We start from the raw sequence: 16,625 nt of genomic DNA on the forward strand, positions 1-16,625 counted from the left end.
GTGGTGCTTGTTTCTTGACTGGCCTGTCATTTCCGTAACATTTCGCTTTTAAAAACGCAGACGATATTTTAAAAACACTGGGAAGGTTTGTCATGTTTGGTTTTGGTTCGTGTGTGTGTGAGAGTTGTAGGCGTCGCACCTGCAACTCACCAGCTCCCAGCACTGTTCACCTTCAACTTTAGGCGTTGCCTTAGGCATTAGAACATTCTTCGAAACTAAATAAGAAAACTCAAAAGTAATTTTCATCTGTATAAGCTGCCTGAGCCTGTCAAGAGGAGATGCCAGTGCACGCAGGGATACAGTGGAGTGTCACTGACACTTACACTGAGTGTGATGCTATAACAGGGCGATGGTCCTCAGAACTGACAGAGAAACAAACATCAGTCTTTCCTTGTGGGGATACCCCCCCCAGGACTTCAGTTCTCAGCACTGCGGGGACTGGCTCTGTGTCTTTTAGGCTCTAGGCTGTTTTTCTCTTCCTCCATTGGGATTTGGGTCTTTACTTCCAATGACATGGGGAAAAAAAGTGAAAGGCTATTTGTCTCCCCAGATGGTGGTAGGGCCCTGACCAGTTAGTCTTCAGGCCCTCCTGCCTGGCTCCTAACACCCCAGGGAAGATCGCTGCCCTCTTCTGGGAAAGGAACCCTCATTCCTTCCAAGAGGCTCAGACTTCAACCAGCATGCACTTTCAGTGGGTCAGTGCTCAGCAGCAAGTCATCCTCACTGAAGCCCAGCTGCCTTGTGGGGTCAGAGGTGCAGACTTCAAGCTGTTCTCTGAGCAGGCACTGGGATATGTGAGGACAAAGTGTCCTGATGCCCAGTCTGGAGACCCTCACTCCCCGCTGCCCACAGCCCGGGACGCCCATCCCTCTGCAGAGCAGGAAAAGAACACCCAGGAGGGAAGCGGGGGATCCCATGGGCAGAGACGGGAAACGCCCCTGCACGGGGTGGGGGTGGGGCAGCACCCCACACTGTCCCCCCAGGGGCACCTCCAGGCCCCACCTCTTCCTATTTCATTGTCCTCAGTCATTCTGTCCCCAGTCAATTGTCTCCTTCATTGCCTCCATCCAGCCTACATGAGGCAAATTAAGCAGAGGGAAGCAAGCTCATCTGTCACGCTGATGCCTTCAGCACTGCCATTGCGTGTTTATCCAGGGCGTGCGTGCTGACGTTTGGCCTGCAGTCGCCCTTTCACCCACCCGTCTGCCTCCTTCCGCCTGCAAGACCAGAGTTAGGGCAACAGGGTGGAACAGTGATTTTCCACCAAGATTGCCAGATTGCCTACCAAGCACAGACTACAGCTTCTGGACGTCTTTGACTTTTCTCAACAATATATTTGTTGAAATTATAATTGAAATGTACTTTTCTGTCTGGTGATCCAACAATAAAACACTGTATTTTCTTTGTTTTTTTCCTTGTAATTCGCTTTTATTGTATTTTTATAGAAGTATCCCTTTGCTAGGTTAGGGGAAAAGATGGGGCTTCCTGGCATATAGTTTGAGAAGCACTGGGCTCAAGCCCTTAGGAGAGCAAGGTCACAGGGGAGGGAAACCCAGAGACCCCGACGTGGGCGGGGGCATTGCGGAGCATTCTTAGGAGACTGCATGGAGATTGTAGACACTGGAAGATCTGTCTGGGGGCAAGTAGGGTGGTAAATAGCAAACATTCTATTTTTTTCTTCCAATGAAGGTGGGGCACCCCTGGAGTTGGGGCTGAGCTGTCACCTGGGTAATGATACACCTGTCTTCACCCAGTCATTACTCTTTACTTAAAAAACCTCTTCTGTTTAATTTCTTGGGCACCACTTTATTCCACTGAGGGTTTCAGGCAGCATATAAAGACAGAGACGATGAATGCCAAATTGGGAACCGGGCAGAGAGGCGGCCTGATGTACAATTCTCATCTCCAGTGCTGACGGCCTAAACTATTTGGACCAGCATCCTGGTGAAAACAACATTAACTTCTGGGTACAATTTTTAAAACGAATTTTCAAATTATTGGATAGCTGCTGAGATCATAAGGGATTTCCAGGCCGAAACTGAAGGGGTTATGGAAACCTGGGAAGGTAAGAGACACAAGAAAAGACTTTTGCCCTGACATCTTTGTCAGTCAGGGAAACTTCACCTTTGGTTCTCTTGGCTTCTCAGGGAAACAGGGAAAGAAATCAAACCCAGAGCCCACTGAGTGTGTGCATGTACTGGGGGGCATCTAAGAGGGGACCCCCACACTGGGCGGGGACCACACCCCAAGGATGAGTGTGAACCACAGGAAGACTGGCCTTCTATGGATTTTCAGTCACAGCCACATTATACAGTGTGACTTAATCCAAAAACAAACAAAAGGAAAAACTCAAGTCATTCACTTTATTAAAGATGATTCCAGGCCGGAGCTGGGCGGTAGCAAGCACAGCCTCTCTGTGGGGAAGGTACCTTCATTCTAGGTGTCAAATTACTCCTACAAATAGGTTTTGAAGGACAATGAGCTGCATGCAAAAATCGTCAAGCATGCAAGGACAGTGGAACCGTGAGCCAGACCCAGCGGAAACTGTAGACAACAGAGGCGGCCCTACGAAGACTTCAGCTGCCAGCTGTAACCTCACATATCACACACATCCTGTAGAATATGCACTAGCAGGTGTAAAGAAAGACAAGCTTTTGAAAACACCTATGGGGGCAAATGCCGCTGCCCCCTCACTGTACGTCCCCTTAGTGAAGGTCCTTTGGAACCTCTTGGGGAACAGAGTCACCAGATGGTGAGTTCTCTGGTGTCATGAAAGAAATTCACTCTGTTAACGCCCCCTTCCCTGGGCTTCTGGTCCCTTCCCAGTACAAGGTCAAGGCAGTCCCACATCTCTGCTACATGATCAGTTGGCCATTTTCAGGAAGGCAGGCACCCCAGCTGTGCGTTAGGATAAGCCTCAGGAGTCCTTGCTGGAATGCTGGTTCCCGAGCCACAAGGGGATGCTCTTATGTCAACCCACCCCCAATCTGCCTTTACATTGTGCCCACATCCGAGGTCCCAGCCCTTTAAGTCCATTCTCACATGGCTTCCCCAGTTTCTGTGGGTCCGCATTTGCCAGAGACTTCAGTTCCTTCCTTGTGTGAGCTATTTTCCTCCAGAGTAGAAACTACACTCCCTGGCATGCGTGTCCGTTGTCCGACCCTGGTCTGACGACATGAGAAGGGGGGGGGCAGTTCTGAGAGAAGCACGAGGTCTCCTGCAGCAGCAGAATCCCCAGGGAAGAGGAAGCTGCTCCCCTCTTTACAGGGGTCTGCTTCTGACAGTCGGGCAGGGCCAGAGGCATCTTGCCGTGAAAAATTCTTAGACTCATCCACCCAAATGTCCCCATCCAGCCTCGGGTTCCTGCTCCTTTCTGCCACCGAGCTTTGAGTGAAGTTTTTTTTTTTTTTTAATTTCTTCTTTTTCTTTTTCTTTTGTCTTTCTTTAGGGGGTAATTAGGTTTACCTATTTATTCATTTCAATGGAGGTGCTGGGGATTGAACCCAGGACCTAGTGCATGTGCTAAGCACGCGCTCTACCACTGAGCCACACCCTCCCCTCCTGAGTGGTGTATCCAAGGGCCACATCAGTCACACAAGCCAGAACTTCATCCTTTGCTGCAGCTCACCCAGTGCCCCCAGGAGAAGCTGTCGATGTCCTTCCCAGAACCCCTCGGTCCGTGTGGTTCACCCGCAGGTGCGGCCGGGGCCAGGTGGGGACGCCCCCCGTCGCTCTAGCAGCCTTCTGCCTCAGCCGGCTGGGTCGCTCTGCTTCTCCACCTCAGAGCTGCTTTCTCAGGTGCTCATGTCTGGGCGTCCTGGACGTGCTGCGATCTTACACTCACTCTCAAGACTGCCCTCAATAAAGAAGCGAGAAGAGCGAGTTCGTAAGAACCCCAGGTTCCCTGGGACATTCCACACAGTCGTTCAGAGGGCTCCCGCTAGGATGCGGCCCAGCCGTCCATGGCGGCACCCACTCCTCCGTACACCTTTAACTGGGTCTTCTTGTTCTTGCCATAGTCTCCCCACCCCCTCGCTCCTGCTTCTGGGATCACCTCTCAAATAAACCGTCTGCATCCAAGCTCTTCTGCTGGAACCAAACCAAGACCCGATAATGGATGAAAGTCATGGTAACTGTGATTCTGCTGCTGCCAGGAGCTGTCACAGCGGTGCTGAACGTCACCTCGCAGTTCAACGGGACCCTCCAAACCCAGCAGAAGGGTTGGCTTTCTGGGACCACTCCTGGTCCCAACTGCCTTGGCCAGGGCTTCCCCACCCCACCAAGAGCAGAGCCCAAGCCAAAGCCCTACATGCGTGTATTTCCTCAGCAAGAGGACTCCAGCAGTGAGGGGCCAGGGAGAGAGGTATGGAGGGAGGAAGCCACCCCAAGGGCTTGTGCTGAGGGAGCTGGCGCTGCCGTGCGGAGACTGGTCGTCGGTTGGCTCGGGCTTCGGGAGCCGCCTTATGGAACCACTGATTGCCAGATCCCTCTGCTCTCTTTCTCTCTCATAATGCTCTCTCCTCTGAAACCTGTCTGGTGTGATGCTATGAGAGAAACTCCAGCTTTCTCATGATTTGACAAAGCATATCTTTTACTTTTAAGCTACTGTGTCTTTATATTGAAAGTGGGTTTCTTGTGGGTAGCACATGGTTGGATCTTGCTTTTTTAAAACCCATCTGTCCATTTCTGCCTTTTATTAGGGGAGTGTAGACCACTGCATTTCACGTGACGACATCCTTATCCGCTGTTCTTTTCAGCTGTAGCCTTTGCGGGTCCATTCTGATTGGCTGCCTTTTCCCTTCACGGCTCCATTCTCCTGTTTCCTGTGTGCCTCATACTGTGCGATGGGCAGTCAGACCAGGTGGCGTCTACCTTCTTGGAGCTGGATATTTCTGTATTCCCTAGATATTCTGGGTCTTTGTTCTGGGTGCAGTTCAGTTACTTGAACTAGTTTGGTCCTTTTGGGACTTGCATTTAGGCTTTGCTGGGCGGGACCCAGGCAGCGCTCGTCCCCGGGGTGGCGTTCCCCGCTCCCCTGCTAAGCGGGCTCCCACTCCCACTGGCGGGGACAGACGACCGCCCCCGCCCTGCGCGCGCCAGGTGCTGCGTCTTCCGGTCCTTTCCCAGCCCCGGCAGCTTCCCCCTGCGTGTGCTCACCGACTCTCAGCTGGGTACCACAGGGAGACCCCTGCAGGTCCCTAGGGCTGTCTCTGAGGGTCTCTCCTCTGCCCTGGGGGCTCTGACCGCGTGGTCCCCTGGACCCCACTCAGGAGACGCTGAGTCCTGTCTCCCCGCCTCTTGCCCTGGAAAAGCCGCAGGCCGTGCCCGTCCGAGGGCTCACCTCGCTGGCTTCTGTTGTCCTTCAGCGCCCGATACCCAGTGTCTTGAGAGCTGTTTTTCTTACACTTTTGTCAGGTTTTTTTTTCAGTTGTTTAGGTCAGAAAATAAACCCGGTCCTGATTGTTTCATCTTGACTAGACACGGAAGTCCTCCTGAATCTTTTTATTTTTATTTATTTTTATTTTTTCTTCCAGTTTTCTTGAGATATAATTGACACAGAATACAAGTTTACAGTGTACAGCTCACTAATTTGACTTAACATACATCATGAAATGATTATCACAATAAGTTTAGAACATCCATCATCTCATATTGATGCAAAATCAGAGAAATGGAGAAGTTTGTTCTTGTGGTGAGAACTGTTACGATTTACTCTTAGCTACTTTCATGTATGACATACAGCATGTTTATTGCATTTATCATGCTGTACATTACATCCTTACTGCTCATTTACTCTATAACTGGAAGTTTGTGCCTTTTGACTGTCTTCATCCAATTTTCTCTCCCTCTACCTGCTACCTCTGCGGCAGGGCGGAGAAAGGAGACGCACCCCTCTGGGCCCTAGGGGAGGACTGGGGTCCTGGGGCGACCCCCTCCCCTACCCCGACAGATGGGCTCCAGTGAGACCCTGGCAGGGGATGCACGAGGAGCTGGGACTTGGGACTGCGACGCCTGGTCCCGTTCCCCCTCCAGGCTGGATGTCCCGGAACCAGCTCCTTGTTCCAGCCAGGCTCCCTCCAGGCGAGGCAGCTGCTTTGACAGGTCTTGTCTGAGAAGCAGAACTCTAGCGAGACGGGTCCAGTGGGGACAGTAGTGGCGAGTCTCCGTCGATGCCGGCGCTCACTGTCCACAGGCAGGCGTCGGGAAGGGAGCTCAGGAGCCACCCGCAGCCCCCCAGGTGGGAGCTGGCGCCATGAGGGCGGACTGGAACCAGACCAGGCTGAGGCACGAGGTCAGTCGTTGCCTCTGACCTCGGTAACGCCGTATTCTGCTGAAAGCCAGTTATTTAGTATCACATTTTTCTCATATCTCTCACCTATTTTTTGTTTTTAAAACATGCCTTTGCGGGGTTTTGTTTGTTTGTTTTGGGGGGGAGGTAATGAGGTTTGTTTATTTATTTAATTCTTTAAATGGTGGTGCAGGGGATTGAACCCAGGACCTCGTGCATGCTAAGCACGCGCGACCACTGAGCTGTCTCCTCCCCCTGTCTCACGTCTCTGATCTGGTAATCCTGCTGCCTGGAATTAGACTGCGCTGGCTCTGGCTTGCGGCGACTTGTCCTCTTACCTGTTCTGAGACTTTGGACGATGAGCTTTATCCGAGGGGATCACGGGAGACCCCGGCTGAAGGTGCATCCTTCCAGAGAAGTTGCCTTGTATTGCTTCTGGGATCTTTAAGGAACTAGCAGCCTGGACCCCTTAATTTCTCAGCATGCTGTTTCCAGGACCTCAAAGGGATGTGCAGTTTGAATCCCCCACCCGCTGTCCTGGTCCCAACTCCTCCCAGGCCTGGGCCCTTGTTACAAACCTTAGGGAAGATCTTTTATTTTTCGTCCTAGAAGAGCCCTGGAGAGGAAAATTTCTTTCTCCTCTCCTGTTGCTGATGGTTTGAAAATGTTTGAATTCGTTCATTCACTGAAGAGATGAGACTTCTAGGCTGCACACTTTGTGTGGGAGTCTCAGTTCCAACTGGGAACTTTCTAAAGGCTCACCATCTTGTCTGTCATTGACACCCGGAGCTCTTGGTTACCAAGACTGCAAATTCCCCAGGGCAGGGGGGGCCCTTCCCGCTTTGGTTTTCAGTGACTTCTTTGTTTGGGGCAGTTCCTCTTCCCCATTGTCGCAACTCCGTAGTAAAGGATTTCACAATAGTTCACTCAGAATTGCTGGTCTCAGCAGATTTTTCCTCCAGCCATCTGAACTACTTCACTGCAGAAGAGGGACTATCCACTCCTGCTTTGCACTGGCTGTGTCCACATTGTCTTCTCCAGTCAGCAGACTGCCCAGGATGTTTGCAGTAGTCCCAGTGGTCATCACAGGCCTCCTCTGTTTGCTGCTCCCGGGAGGTTCATACAGTTGTTCCCCACAGATGCCAGCAGCAGCTGCTTCCTTCCCGGGAATGCTGGCCCTCTCTGGGCCTAGTGCTACTGAGACCCCGGCTCCTCCCATCTGGGTGGAGGCTCGGAGGGCAGAGGGATTCTCTCTGGGCCCAAGGCCAAAGGCTCAGAGACGTGAAGGGCTCTCAGGCAGCACAGACTCACATAAAAGACCAGGGCAGGCCAGGAGTTTGGGAAACGGGCACCTGGAACATGGCGTGAGTTTTACCACCTGAAATTCTCTGTCGTGAGTTTCCAGGGGCTGCTCCCCCTGGGCGTGGCCTGTAGAGTTGCCGGGTTGCCCACCACTGGGCAGGTGAGTCCAGATGTGGGGTTTAGGGTTAGGAAGGTCACTGGTGCAGCCTGCTCAAGTCATCTGCTCTGACCCAGACATCACCTGTGACAAGGTGATAATTTTATATACATGTTCTTTTATATATACACATACATATACATGTTATTGAGTCCCCTTCGTCGTACCCCTCAAGTGTCTGGGTTGGTCTTGGGCAAGAATAATGAGATGTCCCTTACTGGGCTCCTTCACATCCTACAGTAACACCACCTTATTCTATTACGCTATACAGCCTTTTGGGTGCAAACAGCCTCAACAAGCAATTAGCAAATTAATTTCATGAGTATACTGAGAAAATAGTATACCAGGATAAATTGCGGTTCAGCTCAGAAAAGCAAGGATTTACTCAACCATTCAACAAATATGGTCAGTTTTGCCACGACGTATCATAAGCACTCCTCAAATTCAAGGTGCCATGCATAACTGCACAATAAAAACCACAGGGCTTACGGGGGAAATGGGGTTGGGGCAGGACACTCAAAATACTTCAACAGTGATGTATTGTTTAAAAAGATAAAAACCTAGTAAAAAAAAATAGGTTTGCACAATCGTATATGTTAAATTGTTTTTTAAAAATACGTATACACTACGAGAAATATGGTACTTTCTCTTGCAAAGGCCTGAAGTTTGCTTGTAGAAGTTGCCATCGGAAAGGTTGCAGCTTATGAGATATTGTCAGGTGGTTAGAAAGCTGGAACAGCGGTGTGGATGGGGGTGGCTCAGAACAGAGGTTACCAAGTAGCTGGGAGACTTTTGGGGTGCATGTGTGCGTGTGAAACACACCTCAGTTTAGCTGGTGGAGTTTTCTGTGTTCACCTAGTATTTCTCATAAACAAAATCACACAAAAGGCAGAACTCATGTTATGCTCGAATTGTTCAATTACCTTGGAACAAACTCACATGATCAAAGGGAGCGTCACGGCAGAGCTGCAGAGGCGGTGGTCCCTGCCGTGTGGGAGGCGCTCTCCTGGTCACCGCAGACAGACGTACTGTCTCTGCCCTCCTGGGAATTGTGCTGCGATGAGGGAAACAGCCACCAACAAACAATCTCATATATTATAATTTGTGTATCGCCCCCTGTTCATACGTTGAGACCTGACCCTCCACGGTGCTGGTGTTTGGAGGCGGGGCCTTTCGGAGGTGATTAGGTACTGGGAGTGGAGCCCCACGGATGGGATTAGTGTTCTTATAAAAGAGACCGCACAGAGCCTCCTGTCCCTTCCATCACGTGAACACACAGTGAGAAGATAACTGTGTACGAACCAGGAAGCGTCTCCCACCAGATGTCGAGTCTGCTGGTGCCTTGATCTTAGCCTCTCCAGCCTCCAGAAAAGTGAGATCCATGCATTTTTGTTTAAGTCACCCACAGTAGCCCAAACGAACCAAGGCACCAGGACAGTAAGTGATGGGCTCCTGCTAGGTGGAATCACATCCCCCCAAACTCCTGTGTTGAAGTCCTAGCCCTCTTACAGGTTGATGTGTTGGTTTCTCATTTCTGCCGTTAACAAAGCCCCACAGACTGGGCGGCTTATGCAGAAATTTAGCATCTCACAGTCTGGCGGCCAGAAGTCTGAGATAAATGTGTTGGCAGGGGTCATTCCTTCTGTGGGTTGTGAGGAAGAATTCATTCCATGCCTCTCCCTTAGTTTCTAGTGATTTGCCAACAACCTGTGTCTTTCTTTGGTTTGTACAAACACCACCCCAATCTCTGCCTTCCTCTTCATGGGGCGTTCTCCCTGCGTGTGTGTGTGTCTGTGTCCAAATCGCCCCTTTTGTCAGGGCACTAGGTATACTGGGTTAGGGCTCACCCTATGCCAGTGGGACTTCATCTGAACTGATTACTTCTGCTGTGTCTCTATTTACAAATAAGGTCACATTCTTAGGTACTGAAGGCTAGGATTTCAACACATGAACTTGAGGGATACAGTTCCACCTATAACAGCTGGTAAGGGAAGATCCCTTTAAGTAAGGGACACTTGAGCAAGGGATTTGAATAAAATGAGGGAGTGAGCCATGCAGACTTCTGAGGTAACTGCATTCCCGGAGGAGGGGACAACCGACGGGAAGGTCCTGAGGTGGAAAACAGACTGGCCTGCCCAAGGAACAGGCCATTGTGTCTAGAAGGTGGCAAGGAGAAGAGTGGTAAGAGATTAAGTGAGAAACAAAATGATTCATCAATAGGAAATCCATCGACTAACCATCATCCAATTAACAAGATTAAAGGAGAAAAACCTTATGAATTTATCAGAGATCAAAAAATAAAACAGTGCTCTCTTTGGCAGCACATATACTAAAATTGGAACAAAACAAAACAAAACAAAACCCAACCACCCCAAAACAAAACAAAACAAACAAACAAAAAACCCAGGAGACGTTCCCAATAAAAACCCTAATGTATAAGCAGACAAAAACTTCCTCTTGTAAAAAGGATTTTGGTTAGAGAACAAAAGTATACATCATATTAGTGGTGTGCTATAAAGACACTTCTGTCAGTCAGAAGAGAGAGGTGCCAGCTATTACCTCTTTGGTTCAATAGTGTTAATTTTGGAGAGTCCAACTAAAGCAATAAGACAAGAAAAGGAAATAAGCAGTATACTCATCACTGTTTGCAGAGAAATGCTCCTACATGTCCCCTCTCCCCAAATGAAGTGTTTTCAAACTATTAGAACTGAGTCAGTCATGTTTTAAGCCCTAAACTCATATACTCTGGGTCCACATTTTTGCTCTAGTCATGGCTACAGCAACTGGCTGGTCGTGCAGATACAGCCTGGCTGCCCCTTGCTCTCTACTGCTGCTGCTTGGGATGCTTCTGGAGCTCACTCAGCCTGCCTGGCACATGGGCACACCTGGAAGAGTGTGGGAGTTTGCAGGGCAACCCTGGAGCGATGAGGGATGGGTGCCAGTGGACACAGGCTCCCCTCACTTCCGTGCATCCAGGGACAAGGCTGATGTCCACTCTACACTGTTCCTCAAGAGTACTCTCACAGCAGTGGTAACTCAGGAATGCACCTGGCATGGGATTCCTCCCCCCTTCCCTGCTTCTCTCTTCCAGGACCCCCATTCGTGATCCCTGTAATCACTTCCAAATATCAACAATTTGCCCACAAGACCATGTCCCATGTCATAAGCTCTGTTTTTAACGTCATAATGACCCACCAGGTGTGGATGAGGATGTGGTACAGGTGGAAGGTGAAGGATGAGCTTATATGGTAGCGGTGGCACTTTAATTGCATTGAGGCAGTGGTAATAAGAAGGATGGTGGGGTTGGCTGACTTTTGTTAATGGCTTTAAAAGCCTCAAATAATACTGACAGGCTCAAACCAGCCAACTATCAATTTAAAGCACTCTGTGAATGTCCAGCAGCCTCATGGCAACCTGAAGAAACCCTTATCTCCTGCAGGCACAGGGCATTTTATGATGAAATTCCTACTCAGGGTTATTCACATCTCTGAATAATGTTGGTTTTATTTCTCTCTTCAGCCAAGTTTAATCTCTTGTTTAACCTATCAATGGGTGTTTATGTTAATTCAAATAGTACATTATTATAGTCTACATTTCCAGAAGATTTTTTTTCTTTTTGGGGGGAGGAGAATCTCTTTCAAATTACTTGACCATAGTTTATAGTCTCTTGTTCCTTGCTCATATTTTTAAGCCTTTCTTTTATTTCTTTAAACACATTCAACTTAATTATATTGTATGTCTGATTAACGCCAATAGCTGCAGTTTTCTGGATGTGATTTTATCGTCTGGTGTTTCCAGAGTGATTTTTTTTCCTTGTGTGTTTTGTGACTTTTTTTGACAGTGAGTTGCCTATGTTCCCTCAAAAGTTATCTGTGGGAAGTTGTTGGCTCGAACTTGCATTTCTCTAGAGAATATTTGCAATTACCCTTTTTAAAAAATTGATTTTTAGTTTTGCTATTTTGCAGTTAGAGAATAAGTTTTGTAAGATTTCTCTATTTAGAAATCAAGTTGTCTGTTGCATGAAATATATGATTAATACTATACATTAAGGATGTTCTGTGCACTGTTTATAGAAAGGCATGTTCTGTGGATGTATCCTATTGTCACTTAAACTTCATCGCTGTGTCTAGGCTGTCAGGGAGGCAGGAAATTGCAGCTCAGTCAGTATTGGGGTCCTGCCTCCTCCAGGGCTGCTGCAGAATGAGGGAGGTTCAGTGGTACTGAGACAAGAGGGAAGGGGGCAGGGCACAGCCATTCAATTAACACCAAAATTGTGGAAGATTTAACTCCCAGTTGGTCTTGAGGCTCAAGATGGTGGGAGATTTGACTTCTGGTAGAACTTGAGCTCCATTATATGCTCATTGTAATATATTAACATGGTGAATAACATGCCCGCAGGCACCATGACAGTCCCAAGGCTGGCCACAAAAGGTCAAAGTGGACAGTGGCCCAATTCCTGGGAATCCCAGCCCCCTTTCCCAGGGAGTTGGAATAATCCTCCCACTTGTAGGCGTGGGAAGCTACCGAGCCCATAAAAGCTGGCGACACCACACCTCGTGGGCTCTCTTGCTCCCTCATCTTCAGAGACAGCCCACACTCTGCCTACGGAGTGTGTACCTACTTTTACTTTAACCTGAGCACCCAACCCCCACACCTCGTGGTCTTTCTCTCACCTTCTGAAGCAGCCTACAGTCTATGCAGTATGTATATCTCTAAATAAATCTACTTTTACTCAACTGTGGCTCACTCTTGAATTCTTTCCTGAGTGAAGCCAAGGACCCACACTTGGTGGGGCACGTCCCAAGGGCTCGACCGAGACCTGGGACCCGTCCCTCCTCACGCCCCACATCCGTTTTTCCTGCATCCGTGTCCCAGACATCATCAGGACAGTATCTCCTCTTCCAACCCAGGCCTGCAGGTCCCGGGAAGTTCTAAGGCACCTGCTAGTGCCTGAAACAGTGAGCGGAGTTTACTCTAGTGGACCATCCCAGGACCTTCTGTCCAGCCCCGACTCTCCCACTACACAGCCTTATTCCTCTGAAATCAAGGAGCAGCAAGAAGGTCATGTACCTGGAGAGGAGAAGCCTGAGGGACACTGGGAAGGAGGAGTCAGACCTGAGTGAGCCCCTTTATAAGTAGGGTGACCCCAGAGCTGTCCCCAGGGCTCTCCTAGTTCTGGCCTGCTGCTGGGTGAATGGGTACACGATTTCATTGTCGCTGTTCTGACGATGAGTTAGGTGGTCACTCTAGTCTTACATCAACAAGACACAACAGAAAGTCAGGGAGAGTTTAAGTAGGGGAGTGAAAGGTGATTTACACTTTATCAAGCTTCCCTGCACTCTGCTCAGGGAAGACAAGAGGGGCTGGAGGGGCCCCAAGTGAGGCAGGGGCATGAGAGACCCCAGGCACAGAATGGGTACCAGGAGGGAGTAACTTGGGACCTTGGGCCTGAGGCTCTCTCACAAGTTCCCCCTACTCGGGGGTCCTCCTTGCCTGGAAAGGGGCCTCAGCTGCGGAGCCCGGCCAGGCCTGACCTTAAGTGAGGCCAGCCTGGCTTCTGGCCACTAGACTGGGTCTGAAATGGTGGAGAAATCCTCCTATTTCCCGGTTGACGTGGAAGGGATCAGGTTACCTTCGGGTGCCGCAGACAGAAGGCGCTCTCCTAGGAAGGGGGAGCGGGGAGCAGGGACTGACGGAGGGGCCCCAGCTGGCCGTCGGTGGGGTGCGGGGGCGGGGTGGGCGGCAGGAAGCAGGGCCTGGCAGCTCCAAGACCTATCGGAGAGGGAGGCCTGGGACGTGGAGATGGTGGGTAAGGCCGGCGCCAGACCGTCAGGGCCAGGGGCGGAGCAGACGATGGGGAGGGAGCGGGAACTAGGGGCCGGGAGAGGGGCGCGCGGGCCGAGACTCCCGGGGCTCGCGTCTTGGCGGCGAGGCGGGTGACCCCTGAGCCTCACGGCGCAGATCGGGGCTGGGCGGGGGCAGGTCTGGGCGCGAGGGAGGACGCCCACCCTGGCCCCACGCCGGATCTCCGGGGTCCCTCCCGCCTTGCCTTTCCTCCCCGCCCCGCGCCCCCCTCGCTCCTCCCTCCCCGCCCCTCCTCTCCCGGTCCCCCGCCCCCGGCCGTCCCGGCAGCCCCGGCAGCCCGGCCCCCGCCTCCGCGCGCCATTCCTGCGCGTCCCGCCTGCCGCGCCTGGCCATGGCCGGCCTGGGGCCGCGGCCCGCCAAGGGCTACCGGGTGGTGCTGCTCGGCAGCGTGGCGGTGGGCAAGACGGCGCTCGCCACGCAGTTCGCCTGCGGCAGCTTCCCCGAGCAGTGCGAGCCGTCGGTGGAGGAGCTCTTCAGCAAGGTGATCGAGGTGAACGCGGCGCCCGCCCTGCTGGAGATCGTGGACACGGTGGGCGCCGAGCACCTGGTCACCCTCAAGGACCTGTACATCAAGAACAGCGACGGCTTCGTGGTGCTCTACAGCGTGTGCAGCGAGGCCTCCTTCGAGGCGGTGCGGCCGCTGCGGGAGCGCATGGGCCGGCTGCGGGGGCCCAAGGCCGTGCCGCTGGTGCTGGTGGGCACCAAGGCCGACCTGGACGCCCAGCGCCAGGTGCTGACGGCGCAGGGCCGTGCGCTGGCCCGCGAGTGGCGGTGCCCGTTCCTGGAGGTCACGGCCAAGAGCAAACTGATGGTGGACCAGGTGTTTACGCAGGTGGTGCGCGAGATGGAGGCCCTGGCGCCGCCCGAGGAGGAGGTCCCGGCAATCCCCACGAACGCCCAGGATACGTGGCCATCGGAAAGATTCATCGGCTGATATCCAGCGGTTCCTGCTTCATTTGTTCCCCGCTTTTCGTGATTTCTGAAGCTCACTATTCCTACTCTGCCTTTTAAAAGAAAGTTATCCAGCGGCAAACGAGAGGTTACTTCTATATACTGACTCAAACCAGTGCTTCCGACTGCCCACAGAGCCTCTAAAGTCGTTGTTGAAAACTTTGCGACTTTGTTTACCTCTGACAGTGCTAGAAGAAGAAACCAAAAATCGATTTTCCCCCGTATGGAGAGAGTACTGCCCTGTTCTTCAGACGGAATTTGTCATAGGGATTAGTTGTTTTTGTTTTTGTTTTTTTATTTTTTTTGGATAATTACAACTTCAATTGTCATCTGACATTTGAAATCAATGAACATGAACTACAGTTTAAGCTCTCGATTCCATGAGGCTTTCATGTGTTTGCCTCTCCTTTACAGCCTTGAAATGTAGTAGTAATATTTTCCTCTCTGCGTATGTCTAAATATAGTGATGACATACATAGCATGGTTTGAAGGGGATACCCTGTACCCTGGGAGCGGAAAAATCAACTGTGTATGCACACAAAGATAGCTCAGCTCTGCCTTCAGTTCTGTAACTGACATCTAGTCGATTTCTGCAGCTGTAAACTGAGTGAAAATAAAATAACTTTAGAAGTTGATAGTTTTTAATATTTGTCTTTCTAACACCTAGAGCTGTAATTCCCAAAGTTTCCATACACGATCTCTTTGCTTTTCAGTTATTTTCTGGGAAACAAGTTAGTAACTAGAGTGAAAACAGTATCACATCTTTTGGTGTTTCTGCAGACGTGCTTCCACACCTAGTGTGTTCTCTTGTTGCTCGCCAGAGCTGGATATGTTGTCTGAACGCCTGCCTAGTTTAACAGTCACATGGGTACAGAAATAGAAGCAGAACGCGAAGGCTCTCTTTATATAGTTTTCACATAGTGATCAAGAGACTTTTCTTGTACTGGTTTAAAACTATGATTGTTTTCTGATTTTAAAATTTTGTCTCTGATACAAGTTGCTTGTGCTTATTTGCGCAAGTTAACAATTTTACCTCGACCACTGAAACAGATTTTTCAAATTTAGGAACCTAACTTAGCCATTTGAACAGCCTTTTAAAAAAATAGACAAGAAAGATCTGTGCCTGTAATCTGAAATAATTTTGTTAAAGGAAAGTTATCTAGAACGTGATGGTTATACGAGGCTCTGGGAATTTTATTTACAGTGTATGTGATATTTAAATAGAAGAATGGATTTTAAAGCAAAAAATATATTTTAGAACCTAACAGTGCCTGACAGCCAATTTGCCCCATAGGAGAGGGCTAGGCTGGGACCTCCCCTGTCTTTTATCCCTTTCTCTCTCCCTTGGACATTGGGGGCAGGGTCAGCTGGGGTGCTTAGTTTTAAAGCCTTGAAACCCAGCTCACTCCCTGCTTTCTTCTGACCCTGTCTCCTGGGGTCACTCCTCCTGGCAGTGTTATCTCACACCCTTTTCAGGGACCATCATTTCTTTAAGGGGACATTTCAAACTGGGAGGAGGGGAAGGTGCCCTGGGGGGATGGGCAGGCGGGAAGCATCTCTGGCCTCAGCTGTCTTTGTCCAAAGCTGCCCCCTCCTCCTGCTAAAGCAGAAGGAAAAACCCAAGGCTGTTCCCTGACTGGGTGTGGAGGGTCTGGGCTGTGCAGAGCGCTCAGGGTCCGTGAACAGCATCCCTTCCCCAGACATAAGAGCTGGGCCCCAAGGACTGCAAGGTGGGGACCCCCCCTCACCCTGCCTGCCCTGCTTGCCCCCACCCCCCTTTTAAAAACATCATTTTTTAAACTCTATTTTGGGGGGGGGGAGGTAATTAGGTTTGTCTAATTATTGTTTATTTATTGTTAATGGAGTTACTGGGCATTGAACCCAGGGCTTTATACATGCTAAGCATGTGCTCTACCACTAAGCTATACCCTCCTCTCTGCCCTGCCTTGCTGAGGCCCCCAGGGAGGTTTTGTGTCCCTGGATCCCAGGTCCTCTGGATATCAGGCCTGATGCAGGAAAAAATTCACAAAAAGCCATCTCTCCCTTTAAATTACTGGAACC

General features: G+C 50.4%; 1 protein-coding gene across 1 annotated transcript; it reads left to right on the forward strand.

Moving 5' to 3' along the window:
* Positions 1–13,422: 13,422 nt before the first annotated feature.
* On the forward strand, positions 13,423–15,199 carry LOC105079953 (ras-related protein Rap-2a). The gene has a single exon (XM_074364964.1). It carries the CDS (start codon positions 13,945–13,947, stop codon positions 14,545–14,547), a length of 603 nt encoding a protein of 200 aa, XP_074221065.1. The 5' UTR covers positions 13,423–13,944; the 3' UTR covers positions 14,548–15,199.
* Positions 15,200–16,625: the final 1,426 nt, after the last annotated feature.

The sequence above is a fragment of the Camelus bactrianus genome, chromosome 6 (assembly GCF_048773025.1).
Source record: "Camelus bactrianus isolate YW-2024 breed Bactrian camel chromosome 6, ASM4877302v1, whole genome shotgun sequence".
In the NCBI taxonomy this organism is placed as follows: Eukaryota; Metazoa; Chordata; class Mammalia; order Artiodactyla; family Camelidae; genus Camelus; species Camelus bactrianus.